Here is a 26,505-nt window from a genome sequence, read left to right as displayed (position 1 = left end):
AAAAGGGTTAATGTTGAGGCGTACACTCTGACACGATAAGAACACAACCTTTTCATTCTGCTACCTTTATTGTCTGTACTAAATAACTAAAAGACCGTCCTTTCTCATTCAAACAATTCAATGTGTGGAGTATATGTGTGTGTGTGTGTGTGTGTGTGTGTGTGTGTGTGTGTGTGTGTGTGTGTGTGTGTGTGTGTGTGTGTGTGTGTGTGTGTGTGTGTGTGTGTGTGTGTGTGTGTGCACTTTACTGTCAAAGGCAGCTCCACCTCTTGTCTGACTCATAGTGAGACAGACGATCAGATTCACATTCAGATCAAACACACAACGTCGTCCAGTGAGGAAGGACAGACTGTCTTTCCAAAAGCTACAGGAGTTAATACTGACCCAGACCACTGGAACCTGCTGCTGACTGTCTGTCAACTGAATGGACTTTAACAACAAACAGGACTCAAAGTGAAAGTAAACTTCAGGGAACATTCTGGAAGAGGGAGAGTTACCACGACTGACTGGCAGAGTTCCGCGTCGACTGCGTGAGCGAGTGTTTGTTAGAAATGGCTTCCAAGTTCTCTCTCTCGGAAAATGACATTCCCTGCCCTGTGTGTCATGACATCTTTAAAGATCCCGTTGTGCTGTCCTGTAGCCACAGCTTCTGTAAAGCCTGTCTGCAGGACTGGTGGCAAGAGAAGAGAATAAAAGAGTGTCCAGTTTGTAAGGAAATATCTTCGACGGATCGTCCGCCTCGTAACCCCTAGACTCCTTCAAAACAGCTCTCAAACAGCACTTACGGGCGGCTGCAATACGAAACTGTCCGTTTCCATTCTTTTCTATAACCATGTACAGTGTTTTCTCTAGCCAGAAGCTGAGAGTGTGGGGGGGTAGCCCCATATGTGCCCTCTCCCTATGCTCATTCTGTAGCTCCGAGATGAGGTCACAGAAAGAGCCCCTCCCACCCCGTTCAGAGACGGCGCATGTTTCCACAATTCCCCATTTCTTACCCTTTTCTAAACAATATATCAAAAACGTGAAGTGGCTTTCAGGGTTTACACTAATTCAACGTCAACAACGCCAAAGAAAATCCAACTTTAAACGGTTACACGAGCGTCTAGCGGTTGTTTAGCATGTTTTTCAAGGAAGTTGAAAAGCTTTAGCGCCTCCCTGGCGCCTCCCCTGGTCGAAAATTTCCAACTGACTTCAGTTCACTCGACATGCACGCGCACACGCACGAATCCCTTGATAAACATGGAAGCGGCTGACTAAACCAACCGCTGTAACGCTCGTAACCGTTTAAAGTTGGATTTTCTTTGGCGTTGTTGACGTTGAATTAGTGTAAACCCTGAAAGCCACTTCACGTTTTTGATATATTGTTTAGAAACGGGTAAGAAATGGGGAATTGTGGAAACATGCGCCGTCTCTGAACGGGGTGGGAGGGGCTCTTTCTGTGACCTCATCTCGGAGCTACAGAATGAGCGTAGGGAGAGGGCACATATGGGGCTAGTGGGGGGGGAGCTTTCACGTATATGCACGCTCGTGCATGCGCCAGACCCGTGCACGGCACACGTGAAATGTTTTTCTCTGCCTTGTGCCTACGACACCAGCACACTGGAGACAATATCTCACATTATAGCATTTTCTTCCTTTTGCGTACTGTTGTTATTATTATCACTTAAATATGTATGAAGATGACCTGCAGTCTATATTCTGTTCTCTAAACCTCTCCGTAGCTCTCTGATCCTCTGATGATGATCTATAGTTTCTATACAGTAGGAACGGAAGCTTATTGATGAGCTGCAGTTTAGTTGAACACATCGACTGTAATGTGAGTTATGAAACTGCAGACTTCAACTTACCTGCACTTTTAAATAGACACACAGTAGAGCGTTAAGCAACTAGTCGACTATCAACTTGTCGACTAGTAAATCCACTAGTCGACCTTGTTGGTACTAGTTGACTATAGTTGATAAGAAAACTAGAAAAAGTGCCCCTCTGGGGCACAGGTCTCCACCAGGGCAGGTCAGGTTGTGGCCTCCTGGTGGCGCTATAATAGGCTAATGTGAAAAGGGTGCCATTTCTTCTTACGCCTTGGATGGCAATTGGATGATTTGAGGCATTTTGTTCCAAAAATGTGTTTTGCAAAAATCCACCTGTTGGTGGCGCTATAACAGGCCGTTCAAGAACATTTGGGGCAGAGGTTCAATGTTGGCATCCAGGGAGTGTGTGTGCAAAGTTTGGCATCGATCGGGTTAACGGTGCCGGAGATTAGCTGTACACAGGCAGACACACACACACACACACACACACACACACACACACACACACACACACACACACACACACACACACACACACACACACAGAGTGCAAAACATACTCTCCCCCCTTTGCCTTCGGCCTGGTGGAGACAATTAAATTTTTTCACGGGCGAGTGGTTATAACCAGGCTAGTTCCTGCCTCAGAAATGGAGCAAGAGTCTTCTATGACACCTCAGACAACTACATCTCCCAGAGTGCACCAGCAAGATGGCTGCTCGTTGGCCTGAGCTGAAACACCTGAAAAGGCTGGAGTGAGCATTCTCACAAACAAAGTACCAGAGACAAGTCTACTGGGTTCCTAGTCCAAGGAAAGGAGGCCAATGGTTGGTGATTGTTTTATTTATGTTTGCAATACTGCTTAATGTGTTAAAAGCTGTGTGATGTGTTTAGTATACTAGTTTAGTATACTAGTTTGGATTGGGAAGGAATTCACATGGCATAATTGCTTCATTTGTGTTTGACAGTCTAAAAGTATACTTTACAAAAGAGCAATAGAAAGTTAAAATGATTTACACTTAAGAATTTAAGACTTCTAAATGTGGACAATTATTGATTTACTAGGTTAAAGGTTTAAAACACTAGTTGAAAAAGAGCTGATCTACATGCTTGAACATCAGCTATTTTTCTCTCTTCATTCCAAAATTGTTACTTCATTTGAAATATTTAAAGTGTTTACCTTTTAATAAATGAGTGTTTAAAATAATTGAATTTAGGTATTTGTTTAAAAATACTTAGTTTAGCCTACATTTATTGTTTAAAAACAAGAATGGTTTAACTAATTGGAATTGTTGATTGGACATGTTGTTAATCTTTGTCTGTCTTTTGTTTTCAAAGGTTTTCAACCTGACACGACTGACTGGCAGAGTTCCGGTGTTGACTGCGTGAGCGAGTGTTTGTTAAAATGGCTTCCAACTCCAAGTCGTCTCTCTCGGAAGAGAACTATTCCTGTCCTGTGTGCTGTGACATCTTTAAAGATCCTGTTCTCCTGTCCTGTAGCCACAGCTTCTGTAAAGACTGTCTGCAGGACTTGTGGCGAGAGAAGAGAATAAAGGAGTGTCCAGTTTGTAAGGAAATATCTCGACAGATCGTCCGCCTCGTAACCTGGCTCTGAAGAACCTGTGTGAGGCCTTCACACAGGAGAGACAGCAGAGAACATCAGCAGGCTCTGAGGATCTCTGCAGTCTGCATGCTGAGAAACTCAAACTGTTCTGTCTGGAATGTCAACAGCCAGTGTGTCTTGGGTGTCAAATTTCAAAAACACGGCCACAGATTCAGGCCCGTCGATGAAGCTGCTCTGGATCACAAGGAGGAAGTCCAGAAATCACTGAAGCCTTTACAGGACAAACTGGAGGACTTTAATACAATTAAAACAAACTATGACCAAACAGCAGAACACATTACGTTCTGAGGGCTTTAACTCAGGGACTCACAGCTGGGATGTTGAGGTTGGAGACAATACAGACTGTGAAGTAGGTGTGTTAGCAGAGTCCTTTCAGAGGAAGGGAAATACAGGGGGTCCATTCTGGAGTATAATGTTAAATGAAGGTAAATACAGCGCAGCCTCCTCAGGGTCAACCACTGTTCAGAGGAAGGGAAACACAGCGGGTCCACGCTGGAGAATATGGTTATATGGTGGTAAATATGGCGCAGCCTCCTCAGGGTCAACCACTGATGCAGAAAGCTCAGAGTCCAGCTGGACTGGAATGAAGGAAAGCTGTCATTCTGTGATCCTGATACTAACACACACATACACACCTTCACACACAGGTTCACTGACACACGGTTTCCATGCATTTACACTGGTCATGGTGGTCCTCTGAAGATCTTACCTAGATCAGTCTAACTCTGGACAATGTATGTTGATGATGATCATAAATGATAGATAGCGTGTTGATCAAAAATACTTCATTTTCTTAAACGGCAGTAGTGGTAATGTTAAAATGAATAAGCTGATATTGATGATGACAGTGGCAATAGTTATAATATTTGTGGTTAGAGGTAGACATTAACCCATTACGACCTGAGCCATATTTTTCATTCATGTTTTAGATTTATTTAGCATAGAAGTGTTTTGTTCTAAAATTAATAAAAATGTAAGTGATAAAAATAAGTGTTTATTTGTATGTCTTGTTCTGATTAATTGAAAATGGAGGACCCTTATGTAAACAAGTCTTAAGGTGGTTGTACACTGGACGCGTTTTTTTTCTGAAAATCGACGACAAAATGCAGCTAAAAATCTGAAACGCATCCAGTGTTGAGGGACCTTTAGTGCTTTTTTTTTTTTTCTGGTTTTATACTCTTAGCTGTTTTTGTATTGACGTGTACTTCCTTGAACTGTACCCTTTCTGCTAACTGTACAAAATACATTTTTCAATCTATCAATAAGAATGTTGGCTAAATGCCTAATGATATTGTTAAGATTTTATTTCTCCCAAGAACATATTTGTACAAGGATATTCAACTTTGTTTTCCTGCTGTTTGTGTTCAGGATTGATTCATTAAAGATGGTCTCTCTTACCCAGACTCCTCTCTCTCTCCTCACGTCGTTCTTTGGCTAAACGCATTCTGTCATCTGTCTTCATGTAGCCTTCCACGTCAAGACAAACCCATAATTTTGTATTTCCTCATACCTTATTCAATACTGTGGTAGTAATCAAAACGTTAACTTAACTTAGGGAGACTTTGATGATTTTAAACCTAAATCCTGTTTTTCTGATGTGAGAAAAGTAGGCCTACTGTATATTGTGTGGGGAAGAAATACCCTTTCTTTGTAAATGTCTCCTGTGAAATGCAGAAATGTGTGCCTGTGGCTGCCTGTGACTTCATGTGTACACCTGACAATACAACTTCAAGTATGTTTTACAATAATTTGAAATATTTGACATTCATTTTAGATAGATCTTAAACAACTGACGTCATGATTTAATTGTTTTCTCCACACACACTATATGATCTCCTCACATCCGTGAGGTCATATATGTCATATATGTGTGTCCCTTTTAAACTTAACTTAGGCCTAGGCCTACTTACCTTAGTTAACTGATAGTCTTTTATGGCTGACCCTAGGTTTTGCAGTTTTATTTGTTTTTGCTCTTTGTTCTTCTCTATTGGGCCAAAGAGGATAGAAAATGGTTCAATGTCTCCATTTTGGTTGGGTAGTTCGTCCGGTTTCAGTTTAATTCTGTTCCAGTTTTCCCAGAAGCTGTGTGTTTGTATGGAGTCCTCGATAGCTTGATTGACTGGTTGAAGTGTTTTTTATTAACAGTATGCAGAATGGATACATTTCAAACGAAAGCACAAGTCAATACAAAAACTGTTACTGTGGACGACACCATAAAGCATTACACCTGTTTACAATAGGGTCCACCATTTTCAATTCATCAGAACATTTAGGGACGTACAAATATCCATTAAAAATAAACAGGAAATCATCATAAGGAGGTAAAAAGGGGGACAAAATACAGTAAGGGGGTGGGGGGGACTCAGACTTTACGGGGTCCAGTTTCGAATTGCAGCCGTCGTCCATAGGTGCCTTTTGACAGCGGTTTTGAAGGAGTCGCAGGATTCACATCTCTTAATGACTGTTGGTAGGGCCGCGTTCCACATTTTGGTGGCATAGGAGCAAAATTAATTTAGTCCCTTGTTTGTGCCGAATCTGGGTTGCACATGGTTTGTTGAACTCCCTCTGGTATTGTGGGTGTGGACTTCATTGACATTAAGAAAGTATTTAGACATGTACATGGGTATCTTGGTGGCGTAGTGAATCGTGTGGACCAGACCCATTGCAAGATGCTGTAGGCCTACTCTGTCGTCGACCCTAAGCCACTGTCAAAATGGGCAGAGGTGAGGTGGGTTTGGGGAGTGAGGCCAAGTAGTAGCCTGACCCGTTTGTTTTGTGGTATCAAGAGGTGGAAGAAACCTTGTACGAGGGCTCCTGTTAGGGTCTTCAATGTGTTTTTGTTGACGAGGTGAGGAGATCCTGTATAGGAATCTTGTTCTTTGATTGACTTTTTTGTGGCCATTTTATCACCAGAAAGATTTGCCTCCAGGGTGGAACCTAGGTAGGTAATTTCATCTTTTCGTGCGATAATATTATTATCTAATCTCTACTAGATACTAACCAAGAAGCCATCGGCCTTGCTGATGTTACTATTTAATCCAAAAGGAATGGATTCAGTTTTTCCCAGGTGTAAAGAAAGTTTGTTATCAGCGAGCCAGGTGCAGATTCTACCAAGTTGCTGAGAGCCTTTTCAACCTGCAGGTTTGTTCCTGTCCGAGACCAGCAGTGCAGAGTCATCTGCGAACAGGAACAAGTTGCAGTCACAAGCTGATGTCATGTCGTTTACATATAATTAGGAACAGTAAAGCCCCTAGTATGCTTCCTTGTGGAACGCCACAGCACATGGAGGGGGGTGGGATGGGGTGGGGGCAGTTTTCCGTTCACCTCCACCATCTGTTCTCTCCCCTCCAGGCAGGGCCGGTCCTGAGCAATCTGGCGCCCCAAGCAGGATTTCCCCCCCCCCCCCCCCCCCCCCCCTCAAAAAAAACAAAAGGAGGCACTGGGGGTCCATTGGGGAGGAACTGTGGGGACACTGGGGAGGCTCTGTGGAGGCACTGGCGGGACACTGGCACTGGGGAGACACTGGGGAGGTACTGGGGAGGCACTGGGGGGGCACTGGGGGGACACTGGGCAGACAGAGTTGGGACAGAGTAAAAAAAAGAAAAATCCTGCTTTTTTTTTTTGGCGCCCCCCCCTCCATGGCGCTCGAAGCCGCTGCTCCGTCGGCCTGTTGGAAGAACCGTCCTGCCTCCAGGTAGGATTGCATCCAGGTCACTGCTATCAAAACCAACTGCTTTTAGCTTATTAACCAGTATGGAGTGGTTCAGTGTCGAAAGCCTTTTGGAGGTCCAGCTTGACCATGCCGCAGTATTTGTCAGCATCCACCTCATGTTTGATGTGATCGCTCAAATAGAGAAGGCATGTGTCAGTGGAGTGGGATGTTCTGAAGCCGGATTGGAATTCATAGTTTTTTAGTGGCAAGATACTTTTCAACCTTTTCATAGACCATTTTTTCCATCACTTTCGAGACGGAGCTAATAATAGAAATACGGCAGTAGTTGCAAGGGGGTTACTTTGGCCAGTTTGAAATCTTAGGGGACCTGTCCCTGTTTGACGGAGACGTTTATTATGTGGGTGATGATTGGAGCTATAGAGATGGCCGAGTCTCTGAGAAATTTGGAGTGAATATTGTCATGACCAGTGAGTGGCCTTGTTGGGTTGTAGGGCACTCCGTTTTAAGTACCTCATCAGTTGTTAGTCACCATTACCAGTTTAAAGCTTGCAGTTGGTTCCTAACATGTTGATCTCTTTTTTCTCTTACTGTATTCTAGACGTAAGACGTGTGTTGGGATTGTCTGGGTCTCTAGCTGTGTCTTTGGTTAGTTTCCTTAATTTCTTTCCTGAGATTCTTGCAGTCATTATCATACCATTTGTCGATGTCACTCCCAGACAGTGTGTGCACGGACCTTTATCAGCCCAACACATGAAGTGGTTTATAATTAGTGCCACCGTGATTTGAAATTCAGTAAAGTATTTGGAGTAGAGAGGTTCTTCCTTGGCGTACTGGGAGTGTGCGGGCAAACTTGCACTCAGGTAACTGCACACAGACAGACACACGGTCGGACGGGGGAAAATACTCCTCGCCCCGGTCGAACCTGCCTAGCGTGGTTAACCACTCCTCCTTGAAATCGCACTGCATGTCTTTCTCTCGCAGAATGGAATTTAAAAAGGCTAGTTCCTGCCTGCATGTCAGACATTACAAGACTTGCATTGCTGCCTCTGTCAGTCTTTTCATTCTGTTCCCTTTATTGTCTGTACTAAATATAATTAATGTAAAAGAGACTGTCCTTTCTCATTCAAACAATTCAATGTGTGGAGTATGTGTGGAGTGTGTATTAGACTCAGGGTGGATTTGCAATTTTTGTGCGTGCGTGCGTGCGTGTGTGCGTGCGTGCGTGCGTGCATGCACACCCACACAGGCAAGTGTGCACACATACTTGCCTGTGTGGGTGTGCACACTTTACAACAGGTCTGTCAAAGGCAGCTCCACCTCTTGCCTGACTCATAGTGAGACAGACGATCAGATTCACATTCAGATCAAACACACAACGTCGTCCAGTGAGGAAGGACAGACTGCCTTTCCAAAAGCTACAGGAGTTAATACTGACCCAGACCACTGGAACCTGCTGCTGACTCTGTCTGTCAACTGAATGGACTTTAACAAGAAACAGGACTCAAAGTGAAAGTAAACTTCAGGGAACATTCTGGAAGAGGGAGAGTTACCACGACTGACTGGCAGAGTTCCGGTGTTGACTGTGTGAGCGAGTGTTTGTTAAAATGGCTTCCAAATTCTGTCTCTCGGAAAATGACATTTCCTGTCCTGTGTGCTGTGACATCTTTAAAGATCCGGTTCTCCTGTCCTGTAGCCACAGCTTCTGTAAAGCCTGTCTACAGGACTGGTGGCGAGAGAAGAGAATAAAGGAGTGTCCAGTTTGTAAGGAAATATCTTGGACGAATGATCCACCCCGTAACCTGGTTCTGAAGAACCTGTGTGAGGCCTTCACACAGGAGAGACATCAGAGAATGTCAACAGGCTCTGAGGATCTCTGCAGTCTGCACGCTGAGAAACTCAAACTGTTCTGTCTGGAATGTCAACAGCCAGTGTGTCTTGTGTGTCGAGATTCTAAAAAACACACCGGCCACAGAATCAGACCCGTCGATGAAGCTGCACTTGATCACAAGGAGGAAGTCCAGAAATCACTGAAGCCTTTACAGGACAAACTGGAGGTCTTTAATAAAACTAAAACAAACTATGATCAAACAGCAGAACACATTACGTTCCAGACTCGGCACACAGAGACGCAGATGAAGAAACAGTTTAAGAAGCTTCATCAGTTTCTACATGATGAAGAGGAGGCCAGGATCACCGAACTGAGGGAGGAAGAGCAGCAGAAGAGTCAGATAATGAAGGAGAAGATCGAGGGTCTGAACAGAGACATATTAACCATTTCACACACAATCAGAGCCATAGAGGAGGAGCTGAGAGCTGAACACATCTCATTCCTGCAGAACTACAAGACCACGATGGAGAGAGTCCAGCTCACACTGCAGGACCCACAGCCGGTCTCAGGAGCACTGATAGACGTGGCCAAACACCTGGGCAACCTGGCCTTCAGAGTCTGGGAGAAGATGAAGGACATTGTCTCCTACACTCCTGTCGTTCTGGACCCCAACACTGCCAGTCCAGAATACATCCTGTCTGATGATCTGACCAGCGTGAGACGTGGAGGGGAACAGAAGCTCCCTGACAATCCAGAGAGGTTTGACTACTGGCCCAACGTCCAGGTTTCTGAGGGCTTTAACTCAGGGAGTCACAGCTGGGATATTGAGGTTGGAGACAATACAGAGTGGGTAGTAGGTGTGTTAGCAGAGTCCTTTCAGAGGAAGGGAGACACAGGGGGTCCATTCTGGAGAGTAATGTTACGTGACGGTAAATACAGAGCATTGTCCACATCAGGGTCAGACACTGATCTCTCAGTGAAGCAGAAAGCTCCGAGGATCAGAGTCCAGCTGGACTGGAAGGAAGGAAAGCTGTCATTCTGTGATCCTGATACTAACACACACATACACACCTTCACACACAGGTTCACTGACACACTGTTTCCATACATTGGCACTGGTTATGGTAGTACTCTGAAGATATTACCTAGATCTGTCTAACTCTGGACAATATATGATGATGATGATGACGATGAAGACTGTAGTGGCTGGTCATTATTGTGTGGTAGCCTGCCACACAAATTTGATTTGTATGTCTTGTTCTGATTAATTGAAAATGGAGGACCCTTATGTAAACAAGTCTTTTTCTGGTTTTATACTCTAAGAGTTTGTATTGACCTGTACTTAGTAGTATAGGTTAAATGCCTAAAATGATATTGTTAAGGAAATGAATGCCAAGAACATGTTTGCACAAGGATATTCTAGACTGTTTTACTTCGTTTTCCTGCTGTTTGTGTTCAGAATCGATTCATTAAAGATATAGTCTCTCTTACCCAGACTCCTCTCTCTCCTCATTGCAGTGGTGGAAAAAGTACTCCATTTTTTACTTAAGTAAAAGTAACAATACTGCAATGTAGAACTACTCTGTTCAAAATAAAAGTCTGGAATTCAACATTTGCATGGGTAAAAGTACAAAAGTAGACGGGCGGCACGATTCCAACGAGCCCCCCCCCGTCCAAAACGGCTGTGAAATGGCCGACTGACCGACCGTCGGACTTACCGACCGCCCGTCGGACTTACCGACGGACCGTCGGACTTACCGACGGTCCGTCGGACTTACCGACGGCCCGTCGGACTTACCGACGGCCCGTCGGACTTACCGACCGACCGTCGGACTTGCCGACCGACCGTCGGACTTGCCGACCGACCGTCGGACTTGCCGACCGACCGACCGTCGGACTTACCGACCGACCGTCGGACTTGCCGACCGACCGTCGGACTTGCCGCCGACCGACCGTCGGACTTACCGACCGACCGTCGGACTAACGACCGACCGTCGGACTTACCGACCGTCGGACTTACCGACCGACGCGTCGGTCGGCTGGAATGGATCTCGTCCCTCCTGGAAAAGTATTGGCATCAAAATGTACTTAAAGTACCAAAAGTAGAAAGTACTCACTATGCAGAATTTCCCATTTGAAGCGTTCAAATGTATAAACATATTTTAAAAACAGCAAACAAAATGTGTTGCTTGTAGATCGGCTATTTTCAAATGGACGAAATGGGCTGAGGTGAAGTGGCTGTAGTGTTTAACGTATGTTTTCTAATAATAATCAAAGTAACTATACTTTTAACTAAAAAGTACAATATTTGCCTCTGAGATGTAGTTGAATAGAAGTGAAAATAATGGACTACAAATACCCTAAAATTGTACTTAAGTACAGTACTTAAGTAAATGTACTATAATGGTAAATGGTACATTTATATAATAGCGTCTTTATCCAAGACGCTTTACAGAGATTGTGCCTGACATTCACCCATTCACACACACATTCACACACACATTCACACACACATTCACCCATTCACACACACATTCACACACACATTCACCCATTCACACACACATTCACACACACATTCACACACACATTCACACACACATTCACCCATTCACACACACATTCACACACACATTCACACACACACACATTCACACACACATTCACCCATTCACACACACATTCACACACACATTCACACACACATTCACCCATTCACACACACATTCACACACACATTCACCCAATCACACACACATTTACACACACATTCACCCATTCACACACACATTCACACACACATTCACACACACATTCACACACACATTCACACACACATGCACACACACATTCACACACACATTCACACACATTCACACACACATTCACACACACATTCACACACACACACACACACACACACACACACACACACACACACACACACACACACACACACACACACACACACACACACACACACACACACACACACACATTCACACAGCCATTCACACACACACATTCACACACACATTCACACACCCATTCACACACACATTCATTCACACACACATTCACACACACATTCACACACATTCACACACACATTCACACACCCATTCACACACACATTCACACACACATTCACACACATTCACACACCCATTCACACACACACATTCACACACACATTCACACACCGATGGTGGAGGAAATCATGCAAGGCACCTTAGGCCGGCTTTAGACTGCAGTCACATAAAGTCAGATCCGATTCAATTCCGATTTTTTTCTCAAATCCGATCTTTTGGCCCAGTCATTCACACTACCGTTTGCAAGTGACTAGATCCGATCTGTGCATTCAGACTGATTTTAACAACTCACCGCAAAGCCGCCCTGCATCGACATATCTGCTTTGGTTACCGTGGTAACCAACAACAATCTAACAAAAAAAATAGGAGCGCACGAGGTGCTCGTAGTCCCGATGCCAAAAATATTTTTTATTTACAATACATTGAGAAACAAGTACTGCCGTAGCAGACAACACGCAGCACTCCAGGTTAAAACAAAATCCTTCTAGGTTCAAGGCTCAAGATATAAGTTGAGGTGAAGAAAATGCCAGCACTCATTGTATGTCCTTTGCATGATTTTATTTACCTCTGACGAGAGTCATTATACAATACATTAAAAAGTATTTTTGGCATCGGGACTACAAGCTCTCCTTTCTATTTTAACCAACAACTATCTGATATTGCAGATAGGACCGCGTGTAGCCGTTCTCCTCATATATCCTCATAAACGGCCTTGTTTCTGTACATTTAGAGAAGTTTAGAATATTGTACGGAGTCCGAGTAACGGAGGCATCCTCCAGTGTCTCCTCCCCGAGGAGCGTCTTTTCATCCTACCCGATTTGCATTTAACCGCACCCCCCCTTCGGAATTCCAATAACTTCTTCATATTGCGTCAAATAAGAACTGTGTTCCAAAAATAAACAAATGACCACAGCGGTTTGACTCAAATGGATATAAAGAATCAACTGACTGAGAGAAAACTCTAATGTTACTGCCGCCGAATTATTAACATTTTCGCTAGAAAGAGACTGTATCAAATATGAGTGACTGACTGTTGTAACGATACAGAGACACCTCCCCGACATATCATTTGACAGTTTATTTATTTTTGGACCACAATGCTTATATGAGACGATTTAAAATTGAACTTTTTCAACCCTGGACCAAGGGATGAGCGAGTGACGTCAGGACTTTGGTACAGATTTCACCATCTGTCCACTCCGCTGTAGTGCTTACATAATGCAGTGACATAAATATTCCTATAAAACAAACGTGTGTTGCAATATTGTTTTCCTCTCTTTTCTGTCCTCTCGCTTGTTTTCTTTTGCTCTCGTTTGGTTGTTTTTCTCTCTCTCTTGTTTGTTTACTTAAATGAAAATACTCACGCTCTGTAATGATGTCATGTTAGTAGCGCTCGGGTCGCGCTGCGGGTGACGTTTGGACAGCTTGATATGTGACTCAGGTCACTTCATGTGGTCGTTGCATTCAGACTGAGACAGATCTCCTCAGATCGGATATAAATCAGATTTGAAACCACCTCTGGATGTGACTCAAGTCACATTTGAAAGAATCGGATTCCATGTGACCTGTCTGCATTTAGACTTATTTAAGCAAATGGGATTTCTATCTTGAACAGATCTGATTCAGGCTATACATTCAGGCTAGATTTGGCTGCCAGTGTAAAGCAGGCCTTAGTTACTTTCCACCACTAGTGGTCGTCCCTCTTCCTGTAGCCTTCCATGACTGAATGATACATAAAAACCACAAAGACAAACCCATCATTTTTTACAGACATTTATTTGGTATATTTCCTCATATATTCAATACTGCAGCAGTATAATCAATACAATTGTAACTTGACTTAAATTAAAGGGAGACTTTGATGATTTTAACCCTAAATCCCATTTTTCTGATGTGAGAAAAGTATATGGTAGTGTGTGGAAGTAATTTCCTTTTTTCTGCAAATGTCTCCGGATGTGAAATGCAGAAATGTATGCCTGTGGCTGTGACATCAAATGTGTACACGGTCTGACAATACGACTTATTGTTTTACAATTGTATGTTTTACAATTGTTGAAATACTTTTAGATATAGATCACAAACAACTGACGTCATGATTTGATTTATTTTCCCGCCACACATATGATCTCCTCACATCTGAACAATATGGGATATATGGGTTCAAAATGTGTGTCCCTTTTTAAACTTAACTTACCGTACCTTAGTTAACTTTACTCATCTTTCTTGAAGAAAAGAAAGGGTGGTGTGATGTGTGAGTGAAAGCTAGCTCTGGTCCATAGCCTTCTACTGCTACTACGATTCTGCCCTGGGCAGAATCGTAGAAGCAGTAGAAGGCTATGGACCAGAGCTAAGTGAAAGCTAACATTACATTACATTACATTACATTACAGTCATTTAGCAGACGCTTTTATCCAAAGCGACTTACAATAAGTGTATTCAACATAGGTAGGGAACAAAAACTACTAATCACCAGAAGTCTTTAGTGCATTTTCTGCAAAAACAAGCAACCAAGAGTATACCTAGCGCTAAGGTAAAAGTGCAATATATCAGCTACCTATTTCCTTAAACAGATGAGACAAAATAGCTAAATCAAATGAGCATGAGCTAAAACAATGAAGTGTATCGACTAAACAAGATCCAATAAACAATACAACAATAGAAAACAAGCGTTCGTACAACTAGTTAACAACAAGTAGGTCAGGCAGAGAGGAAGGGTAGTGTTTCCTAACAGTAATGAGACTTACAGTAGCCTACATGGTTTACCTGTGGTGCGGTGTGGTGTGGTGTGGTATGATGTGTGAGTGAAAGCTAACAGTAGTATACTATTGGTAGATACTCAAAATCAAATGGTCGGAATCGGATCGGGAGCAAAATAACGTGTTTGTGACATTATGTCCCTTGCTAACCATTTGTCTTGTGCTTCCTCTCCCGCTAGGCATCCTTGCTTTCGGCGTGAAAGAGTCTGCCATCGTGAACAAGGTGTTCACAGTCATAAACATTGTGGTGTTGGTGTTCGTCATCATCTCCGGCTTCATAAAGGGAGACATTGACAACTGGCACATCAGTGTGGACGCCGTCCTCAACGCATCGTTATACGAGTATGAACCCTTCATGTTACTGTACGGACACACTTCCACTCCATTCACACAGCGTAACATGTTTATAAAACCGACACACAGGCCCCTTTTCCACCGGTTGGTTCCCAATGGGAACCGGTTCAGTTCTTTGTGGTTCTCAGTCCATGAGCCAGAGCTCCACAATTGGAACGTTAATTATGAATTGAGTGTGCAAAACCATACCTATATTAATTTGTTATCCCCATGACACTTCCCCAATTGATTACTTACACGAAGACAATGATTTATTCATTGTATTTCAATTTTTACATTTTTTTATATGCAAATTAGGCATTATGTAGGAAAATATGCAACATAATAGAAAATATGAAAAAGCTACTACTGTATCCTATAAACAATTTAATTTAGGTCTAGTTTTCCCCACCTATTTTTGAGCTCTGGCTCATGGACTAAGAACCAACAAGAACTGAACCAACCGGTGGAAAGGGGGGCACAGTGTAAACCCCAGTGTTAATTTAACTCTGAGAGTGTAAGGACTTATCCTAAGGGTAGATCTTTGTTTTGTTATTGTCACGTTCCCTTTTTTTCTCTCTTTTTTTAATCCCACAATTTGTGTAACCCATTTAGTCTTCACCCAGTGTCTTGTCTATTGCCTAAATAATAATGTAATCCTGGGCACTATACACTCCTTCTGCCAACCTGGGGAGAGCAAAGGACTGAACTCATGTTTCCTTCTTTGCATGAGGAGTCGAAGCCGCTTCTTTTCAACTGACAGGGTGTAGTTTCCCCGGTATAGCCTACTGTAGGACGTAGCACGTGGAAGGAACACGTTATTCCAACCAGTTCCTTTCCCCTCCATCAGGCGCCCCGGCTGGCCAGGGGGATCCAGTATAGAGACAAGGATTAGGGACTCTGCAAGTCTCCTACTCCTACTATTAAATGTTTGGCTCAGCCAGTAAAACATCTCCATGAATGAATGCAATCATGGGGATTCAATCATTAATCATGGGGATTAATTGCTCATTAATCGATAGAAAATAAGTCATGCCATGAGTAACACTCATAGCGGTTCTATTCCAGAAACCAGAGCTATCTGAACGAGACCACCATGTAACACTCATAGTGGTTCTATTCCAGAAACCAGAGCTATCTGAACGAGACCACCATGTAACACTCATAACGGTTCTATTCCAGAAACCAGAGCTATCTGAACGAGACCACCATGTAACACTCATAGTGGTTCTATTCCAGAAACCAGAGCTATCTGAACGAGACCACCATGTAACACTCATAGCGGTTCTATTCCAGAAACCAGAGCTATCTGAACGAGACCACCATGTAACACTCATAACGGTTCTATTCCAGAAACCAGAGCTATCTGAACGAGACCACCATGTAACACTCATAGTGGTTCTATGCCAGAAACCAGAGCTATCTGAACGAGACCACCATGTAACACTCATAACGGTTCTATTCCAGAAACCAGAGCTATCTGAACGAGACCACCATGTAACACTCATAACGGTTCTATTCCAGAAACCAGAGCTATCTGAACGAGACCACCATGTAACACTCATAACGGTTCTATTCCAGAAACCAGAGCTATCTGAACGAGACCACCATGTAACACTCATAGTGGTTCTATTCCAGAAACCAGAGCTATCTGAACGAGACCACCATGTAACACTCATAGTGGTTCTATGCCAGAAACCAGAGCTATCTGAACGAGACCACCATGTAACACTCATAACGGTTCTATTCCAGAAACCAGAGCTATCTGAACGAGACCACCATGTAACACTCATAGTGGTTCTATTCCAGAAACCAGAGCTATCTGAACGAGACCACCATGTAACACTCATAACGGTTCTATTCCAGAAACCAGAGCTATCTGAACGAGACCACCATGTAACACTCATAGCGGTTCTATTCCAGAAACCAGAGCTATCTGAACGAGACCACCATGTAACACTCATAGTGGTTCTATTCCAGAAACCAGAGCTATCTGAACGAGACCACCGGAGATGTGGGCGCGGGCGGTTTCTTTCCTTTTGGGATCGAAGGAACGTTGGCGGGGGCAGCGACGTGCTTCTACGCTTTCGTTGGTTTCGACTGCATTGCCACAACAGGTATAAATGGAATGATTGTTCCTGGAAGCTTTGCCCTTGAACACAGACGACACACATTATGTGTGGATTCTTTTATGATTAATTTATACTAACAACGTATCACACACTCACACATGAACAGCTAACATTATGTTCCTATACCGTCCAGTGGAGTTTTGGTAGACGCCCCAAATGATGGGTACAAATGTATTTATTGTTTTCTTATTTAAACACAGGACAGAAGACTTTTAAAGATGGAGTACTGTGATACCCCCCTCCCCCCAAAAAAAAACAAGAAACAGGATCATCAGATACACTATGATTATACTAGGAGGAAGATTTTTTATTTTATTTTTTTCTACAAAAAAATGTACAGAAAGTGTTAAAATGTTGTGTTAAAAAACATACCAATACTTTTTGTACTTTTACTCAAGTAAATTTAGAATTCTAGAAATACTCTGTTTAAGTTAAACATGTGAGATTTTTTGTGATGACGATGGACGTGTTTATATAATGCCCTTCAGGAGAGGAAGTCCAGAACCCCCAGAAGTCCATCCCTGTGGGCATCGTGGCGTCGCTGCTCATCTGCTTTCTGGCGTACTTCGGGGTGTCGGCCGCCCTCACCCTGATGATGCCCTACTACCTGCTCAGCGCCAACAGCCCGCTGCCCGTGGCCTTCTCCTACATCGGCTGGGGGCCCGCCAAGTACGCAGTGGCCGTGGGCTCGCTCTGCGCCCTGTCTACCAGGTATGGGATGTTATGTTGTGGCCGTGGGCTCGCTCTGTGCACTGTCTACCAGGTATGGGATATTATGTTGTTGTGGCCTTGGGCTCGCTCTGCGCCCTGTCTACAATATATTGGATATATGTTGTTGTGGCCGTGGGCTCGCTCTGTGCACTGTCTACTAGTTATGGAATGTTGATATGTAACGTGTGTGTGTGTGTGTGTGTGTGTGTGTGTGTGTGTGTGTGTGTGTGTGTGTGTGTGTGTGTGTGTGTGTGTGTGTGTGTGTGTGTGTGTGTGTGTGTGTGTGTGTGTGTGTGTGTGTGTGAAAGACGTTATAGTGACAGTGACACTTTCCGGTTTATACTCAAATGCTTCTGCCTACTTTCTGGCCTTACAAGCCCATACATCCAAACAGAAAGGTCCTATCTGATAGCATTAAACAACGTTGAACACCGTTAAACTCACTTTACCGCACTTGACTTGCCATACACTCTTCCGCCTCTTGTAAAGTAAGGTCAAATTTTATTATATCCCAATATAATGTAATGTCCCAAAGGGCTGTAGCCTACACAAAATCAAGCAGTAAAAAAAAAACAGTAATAAAAACAAGTACTGCTATTTTTATATAAAGCAATTAGCTGGATCACTGTAGTGTCAGAGTAGGCCTATAGTGCTAAATTCAGACTGTGATGCAAATGTATAATTTAAGCTGCTTTAGCAGAACTGGAAATTCTGAAATATAATTGAAACATATTTTCAAAGTACATTTTCATGAACGGAAATGAAAAAACGGGATGACATCGAATTCCTGATACAACCTTTGTGAGGCACAGTGACAGACTTTATAGTCTGTAGCATTGAAGCGTTTGTCTGTCTTAACTTGGTGTATTTTGTATGCTTTCCCGTCCATAGCCTCTTGGGGGCGATGTTTCCCATGCCTCGCGTGCTCTTCGCCATGGCGAGGGACGGCCTGCTCTTCAAGCCTCTCAGTCAGTTGAGTGACAGACAGAGTCCTGTCATCGCCACTCTGGTGTCTGGAGTCGTAGCAGGTAAAACTGTCTGTCAGCAGTGGCGTGCACAGACATTTAGAGGGGCAGGTGCTCAAGTTAAAAAAAGGGCACCTTGTGCAGCGCGTGGAACCGGCCGGTTGCCTTAATCTATTTAGGGCGGGAACCCCTTTTGGTGTTAGCATTATGTTATGCTTTAGCTATTGAAAAATAGCAGATCTACAAGCTTGTAGGTCTGCTATTTTTGAAAAATTCAAAAAAAAAGGAAAAAAAAGTTTTTCTTTTTTTTTTTTTTTTCAAAAGGGCACATTGCCAAAAGGGCACCCCCTAGTGTCTATCTGTGCACGCCACTGTCTGTCAGTTCACGTTGTTCTTTTCATATCAAGGACCCCCAAATTGATATGTATTTTGGCTACAGTCAGACCCCCATTTAAAAAGTATGGGTTGGCGCCCCAGCCTGTGTCTTCCGTGAGGAAGAAGCCCAACAAACCCACGGTGAGGCCTTTAGGAGGGCCATTCAAGCCTCAGGCGGAGCCTGCGGCACCACCAAGGGCAAGGTGGAGCCTGCGGAACTGTTGCGGCTCGAGAATCCACCATTCCTGAATAAAGTGCCTGGTGCTGGGAGTCTGGTGCAACGCACAGGGCCTGACCTGGTGAGAGCAGGAGTGGACCTGGTGAGTCGTAGGAGGGGCCCGGACAGGAGTCAACCCACAGAGCCTAGTCCTTCCACGCGCCAGAATGGTACCTCCCAGTCCCGGCAGAGTAGTTCAGGAGGAACGGATTGTGTGGCCCTGGTTTTTCCCTAATGGGACTGATCGAGGGTAGCTACTGGGACGTAAGTCGGGACTTGATCACCCCGGCTGGGTCACCTGAGTGAGGGGTATGATGTTGCGAGACCCGAAACCCTGATGACCTTGGGATACATCACTGAGGATACGTCCCAGGTGCATCCATGTATGTATGTATGTATTTTGTTTAGTTTAGACCCCCATTTAAAAACAAATTGTGCCAGGGACTGCCAAAAGAGAATATTTGTCAACACATTTGTCAGCATTTGTACCCTAGGGTAGCCGCAATTTGCAACTCTATATTTTTTTTACAATGGGATGAATATAGAGTTGCAATACCCTCCATTGACTCCCAGTCCCCACTCATCATATTGCGTTTGCGATCTGCTGGTCTTAAACAACGTTAAACTCACCAACATTGCAGCTGTAGTCCAAGCTTGAATTATCCTCTTTCAATCTGCCGAGCTTGTTTTTCATAAAAATCCTCCGTAGACATGTTATGAGCTACTTTCTGTCCAAAATATTCCACAAGTGATATTCCTGCCGTAATATTCAACCTGCCGTAAAACAAGACCGTAAAACAAGACGTGTGGGAGAGCGCTTGTTTAATAGAATCTTACCTGCGCAGGTAAGACACCCAAAGAAGAGGCCGACGCAGCGCTACGCCTCGTCACGCACGGCCTTCTATTAAACAAGCGCTCTCCCACACGTCTTGTTTTACGGCAGGTTGAATATTACGGCAGGAATATCACTTGTGGAATATTTTGTGTGTGTGTGTGTGTGTGTGTGTGTGTGTCCAGCTATCATGGCTCTCCTGTTTGACCTGAAGGCCCTGGTGGACATGATGTCCATTGGAACTCTCTTTGCCTATACTCTCGTTGCCATATGTATCCTGATACTCAGGTACCCTTCTTTGAAACCATTGTTTTAATTATTGTGATATTTTATTAACGTGTGATTGTTGTGGTAGTATGCCATTGGCTAAAATGTGTCAACATGATTCAATATAAGCACACTGTACGTGTTTTGCTATAATGGAAGTCACACCTGATCAAATATGGATTCATCGTACATCCTAAATATGTCACAGATTTATTTGATTGATTGAATAGTTTATTATCAGTTTGCAAAAATGAAATAAAAAAAGCACAGAAGAGTATACAGTAATGCAAATACAATGCTAAAAGGATTGAACTCAACAAAGCACTATAGCTTGTTTCCATTGGCATTTAATTAGGTCCTGACTCCTGTCTGAGTAGTATTCAATTCATACTGAATTGCGTTCACACTGGCAGATACAAAGATACAGTCTACCATTCATTGTCAATGGAAGCCAGCGACATGAAGATGCAAAGATACAGTCTACCATTCATTGTCAATGGAAGCCAGCGACATGAAGATACAAAGATACAGTCTGCCATTCATTGTCAATGGAAGCTAGCGACATGAAGATACAAAGATACAGTCTACCATTAATTGTCAATGGAAGCTAGCGACATGAAGATGCAAAGATACAGTCTACCGTTCATTGTCAATGGAAGCCAGCGACATGAAGATGCAAAGATACAGCCGACGTTTGTAGCTGCTGCAAAAGCTACAAAGCTACAAAAAGGTTGAGCTGGTTTCAACTTCAGCGTCAAAGATACAATGCTACAAATACGCTGTGTAGCTTTGTATCTTTGAATCTTTTGAAAACTTTAGTTACTGATTACTTTGAAGATTTTTATTATAATTACAAATAAACATACATTAACCACTTCAGCCCTGTGTACATCTCAGCCATTTGAAAATAGCCGATCTACAAGCTCACAATGTGTCGCATCGCGACACATTGTGAGCTTGTAGATCTGCTATTTTCATAAGATGCTTAATACATTTGAAGAATGAAATAGAACATGATTCTGCATAATGAGTACTGTTCATACTTTAAGTACATTTTGAAGCCAGTACTTCATTTACTCGAGTAAATTCTGGACATTTACTTGTGACAGAGTATTTCTACTACATTGCAGTATTGATATACTTTTACTTAAAGTAAAAGAAAAACAAGTACTTTTTCCACCACTGACCAATGCCATCTGATGGATGAATCATATCTACTGTCTTACTGACAGGTACGAGGCTGATCTAAGTGAAGACTCCAGCTTCAGCAAACCAGAGTCCTTCACGGTGACCGGGCTTGTGTTTCCTCCATCACATCCCACCGTTCGAACCTCATCCAACGTGACAGTGCTGGCAGTTATAATGAGTATGACATCTTCTTACTACTAGTCTCATTAATGTGCGTATTCTGTGCAGTATCTTCACCTAACGGAGGCAGCACTAATAATAACACGATTACAATTGTCGTACAAATCGTCGTGCAGTCTTCCACTGCTGGCCTGCTCGCTGTGCCTAAAGAAATGGTAACTATTAAAACACGGTGAAGCAGCTTTCTGCTTCTACGGGCCGACGGCGAGGAACTAACTTCTACTGTGCCTTCGACAGGCAGCCCTTTTTAAAACGCAGCTCAAGACCTATACTTCTACACTTTTGGTTTTAATTGTAAATGTGATTAACGGTTTAATTGTGTTTTTGGCATTGAACAGTGGACAAAGTCACAATACCAACATTGATGAGACAGTATTGTTTTTGTTTTTTTTGTTTTGTTTTTTTTCAAATATATTTTTGGGGCTTTTTGCCTTTATTGATATATTTACAGTAGTTTGACAGGAAAGGGGGAGAGAGATTAGGGGGAAGACACGCAGCAAAGGTCGTCAGGTTTACCAGCCTATAGGTGCCAGGACCGCTCTGCCGGCCCAGGCCCAGTATTGCTTTGTTTTAAAAAATATATTGTTTATTACTTCATTTCCTGAAAAAAAAAGAACATTTTGGAGTGAGCTGGCTTCTGCCCGAAAGACAGCAGAGATATATACATGTATGTCCCGTCCCGTCCGTCCCCATACAGTCCTGTTAGCTGTGCTGCTGAGCCTCCTCATCAGCCAGGCTGCAGCCTCCCTGCAGAGCCAGGAGTGGTGGAGCGTCCTGGGGGTCACCGTGCTCACAGCGCTGCTGGTGCTCACCGCCCTGGGCTTATGGAGACAACCTCAGAGCACCGCCAAGGCTGCTTTCATGGTAGGTTGTTAATATGGAGACAACCTCAGAGCACCGCCAAGGCTGCATTCATGGTACCGTATGTGTTTAATATGGAGACAACCTCAGAGCACCGCCAAGGCTGCATTCATGGTACCGTATGTGTTTAATATGGAGACAACCTCAGAGCACCGCCAAGGCTGCATTCATGGTACCATATGTGTTTAATATGGAGACAACCTCAGAGCACCGCCAAGGCTGCATTCATGGTACCGTATGTGTTTAATATGGAGACAACCTCAGAGCACCGCCAAGGCTGCATTCATGGTACCATATGTGTTTAATATGGAGACAACCTCAGAGCACCGCCAAGGCTGCATTCATGGTACCGTATGTGTTTAATATGGAGACAACCTCAGAGCACCGCCAAGGCTGCATTCATGGTACCGTATGTGTTTAATATGGAGACAACCTCAGAGCAACGCCAAGGCTGCATTCATGGTACCGTATGTGTTTAATATGGAGACAACCTCAGAGCACCGCCAAGGCTGCATTCATGGTACCGTATGTGTTTAATATGGAGACAACCTCAGAGCACCGCCAAGGCTGCATTCATGGTACCGTATGTGTTTAATATGGAGACAACCTCAGAGCACCGCCAAGGCTGCATTCATGGTACCGTATGTGTTTAATATGGAGACAACCTCAGAGCACCGCCAAGGCTGCATTCATGGTACCGTATGTGTTTAATATGGAGACAACCTCAGAGCACCGCCAAGGCTGCTTTCATGGTACCGTATGTGTTTAATATGGAGACAACCTCAGAGCACCGCCAAGGCTGCATTCATGGTACCGTATGTGTTTAATATGGAGACAACCTCAGAGCACCGCCAAGGCTGCATTCATGGTACCGTATGTGTTTAATATGGAGACAACCTCAGAGCACCGCCAAGGCTGCATTCATGGTACCGTATGTGTTTAATATGGAGACAACCTCAGAGCACCGCCAAGGCTGCATTCATGGTACCGTATGTGTTTAATATGGAGACAACCTCAGAGCACCGCCAAGGCTGCATTCATGGTACCGTATGTGTTTAATATGGAGACAACCTCAGAGCACCGCCAAGGCTGCTTTCATGGTACCGTATGTGTTTAATATGGAGACAACCTCAGAGCACCGCCAAGGCTGCATTCATGGTACCATATGTGTTTAATATGGAGACAACCTCAGAGCACCGCCAAGGCTGCATTCATGGTACCGTATGTGTTTAATATGGAGACAACCTCAGAGCACCGCCAAGGCTGCATTCATGGTACCGTATGTGTTTAATATGGAGACAACCTCAGAGCACCGCCAAGGCTGCATTCATGGTACCGTATGTGTTTAATATGGAGACAACCTCAGAGCACCGCCAAGGCTGCATTCATGGTACCGTATGTGTTTAATATGGAGACAACCTCAGAGCACCGCCAAGGCTGCTTTCATGGTAGGTTTTGGTCCTTGAATCCCCACACGGATAGACAGTAGTAACCTAGAGCCGTACATGTAACTCCTGCCTCTTTGTTGAATTTAGTTAACTTCATGAAATGTACACAATTTTGTTAGCCTGGTTTCCAGTCTGATTTGCTGCGTTCCGTGATTTGATTTGTCAAGAGTATAGTGAAGTGACAAAACAAATCAGGGAACTCAGCGAGTCCAGGCTAACATTTTGTGGCACAACATGTTCTCTCTCTAAAAGAGTAAATCCATAAATGTCATATTCTGCATGCTCCGTTGGATGCACTCTAGTCTACACTCATTGAAAATGACACAGAATTCCAGATCGCACTTGGATTGAATACAAATATGTTGAGCATGAATAGATATATTTGGGTCAATTCATTCATGATCCGTTAGAATGAAAATGCGTATCATCAATATAGGGCTTAGGGGGTTATCTGAGTTTTAACAGTTTGACTTGTATTTCTCCAGGTCCCGTTGGTGCCATTGCTTCCCGTATTCAGCACTTTTGTAAACATCTACCTGATGGTTCAGCTGGGATCTGACACCTGGATCCGCTATGCCATTTGGATGACAGTAGGTATGGAGACTGAGACTATAATTATTACTATTATATTATAATCATGAACGTGCATCAATTAAATAATGTTTCTGTCGGGTGGAAACCTCATATCTCATTATGTCCAAAACCGTCAGCATTCTAATTCACAAAGTAGCAAAAGTAGCAGATCTAAAAGCTCAAAATGTGTCGCTTTGAACCGCATTCTTGTGGATCTGCTTTTTTTTATGCCATTTCATTCCTCCCTACACACATTTCTGTGTTGTCAACGCTGTTGTATCCTACTGACTCAACCTGCCAGTGAGGAACCCTCTCCGGGAGGAGGTACTGTTGTATCCTACTGACTCAACCTGCCAGTGAGGAACCCTCTCCAGGAGGAGGTACTGTTGTATCCTACTGACTCAACCTGCCAGTGAGGAACCCTCTCCGGGAGGAGGTACTGTTGTATCCTACTGACTCAACCTGCCAGTGAGGAACCCTCTCCGGTAGGACTACTCCTCAATCCAACACTGACATGTGCTGCCCCAGCCCGTAAGAGTATGTGCAATGACCAATATCAATACCCGCTTCCATCCCCTGAGCCAATTGTGTTCGCATAGACGCCCGACAAAGCCGATCGATGCACCACAGGTGGATCTGCGCTGTAGTACGGTCAAGTAGGGCAGGGGTTCTCAACCTTTTTGGCCGGGGACCCCCGGAAATGCTTTGGCAATGTCTCGGGACCCCCGCCCCCTCCCGACCCCCAATATAAATTGACTGCTACAATAACCTTAACCCATTTTGGGCGGGAACCCCTTTTGGTGTTTTAAGCATTGTTATAATTTAGCTATTTAAAAATAGCAGATCTACAAGCTCATAGCGCGCCACCGAGTGGCGCGCTACGAGCTTGTAGGTCTGCTATTTTTGAAAAATCGTGAAAAAATAAATTAAAAAAAATCTTTCTTTTTTTTTGGAAAATAATTTGGGGACCCCCTAAAATAATTTGGCGACCCCCCAAGGGGTCGCGACCCACGTGTTGAGAACCCCTGAAGTAGGGCATTCATAATCTACGAAAAAACACAACAAATTAAAATGGAGATGAGAGAATGGCTCTGGAGAGGGAATTCTGGAGCGCTCTGGTGGAGCTGTTGCCCCCGCGACCCGACCATGGAGTGGTAAAGATGGATGGATGGATGGAGGTTTTTGCCCGATACATCAAATAATAAGACGTGTTGTAACTTTTCTTGTCTTACAGGTCTGCTCATCTACTTTTGTTACGGCATGCAGCACAGTGTGCAAAAGCAGCGGAATCAGAACGCGCACAATCACGTCAATGTTCAAAGCATCAACGCAAACATGGAGCCAAAGTTTGACAACTTCTCTATGCCTGACCTGTGATGTGATAGGCCTACATTTCACTGTTAGCAACCCATTAAGACCTGGAACGTACCTGTGTCAGCTTAGCTTTTAACCACTTTAGCCATTATGTTAAAGGTATATTCAGTGATTTCACTTAATTCAAATATCACTTATTTTTTTGTTTTGTTGTGATAATCCTCCCTACTATAGAGTGTGCTGACCATATAAGGAGTTCCTCCCTGTCCCCAGTTAACCCCTGAGGGTCAAAAAACCTTTTCGTTTTTGGCCAGGTGGCAAAGCCTTCATC

General features: G+C 43.8%; 2 protein-coding genes across 2 annotated transcripts in view; both read left to right on the top strand.

The window, feature by feature from the left end:
• Positions 1-26,237, top strand: part of LOC306928836 (cationic amino acid transporter 2) — a gene marked incomplete at both ends in the record, with an annotated part of 30,314 nt that extends 4,077 nt beyond the window's left edge. Inside the window, 9 exons of the mRNA XM_079509108.1 lie at positions 14,958-15,120; positions 17,092-17,228; positions 17,732-17,954; positions 18,846-18,982; positions 20,529-20,631; positions 21,843-21,976; positions 22,676-22,842; positions 24,773-24,881; positions 26,095-26,237. Coding sequence (XP_079365234.1) covers positions 14,958-15,120; positions 17,092-17,228; positions 17,732-17,954; positions 18,846-18,982; positions 20,529-20,631; positions 21,843-21,976; positions 22,676-22,842; positions 24,773-24,881; positions 26,095-26,237 — 1,316 coding nt within the window. The remainder of the gene's footprint in view (positions 1-14,957; positions 15,121-17,091; positions 17,229-17,731; positions 17,955-18,845; positions 18,983-20,528; positions 20,632-21,842; positions 21,977-22,675; positions 22,843-24,772; positions 24,882-26,094) is intronic.
• On the top strand, positions 8,404-10,420 carry LOC306927447 (E3 ubiquitin-protein ligase TRIM39-like). Its single transcript, XM_079507198.1, has one exon. It carries the CDS (start codon positions 8,707-8,709, stop codon positions 10,087-10,089), a length of 1,383 nt encoding a protein of 460 aa, XP_079363324.1. The 5' UTR covers positions 8,404-8,706; the 3' UTR covers positions 10,090-10,420.
• Positions 26,238-26,505: the final 268 nt, after the last annotated feature.

Source organism: Electrona antarctica (genome assembly GCF_951216825.1).
Source record: "Electrona antarctica genome assembly, chromosome: 8".
NCBI classification, from domain to species: Eukaryota; Metazoa; Chordata; class Actinopteri; order Myctophiformes; family Myctophidae; genus Electrona; species Electrona antarctica.
The sequence above is the reverse complement of the archived record's forward strand: the minus strand, read 5'-3'. Positions and strand labels throughout refer to the sequence as shown.

Excerpts from the sequence above, each read along its gene's own strand:
- LOC306927447 (XM_079507198.1), top strand. The coding sequence starts at position 8,707 with ATGGCTTCCAAATTCTGTCTCTCGGAAAATGACATTTCCTGTCCTGTG.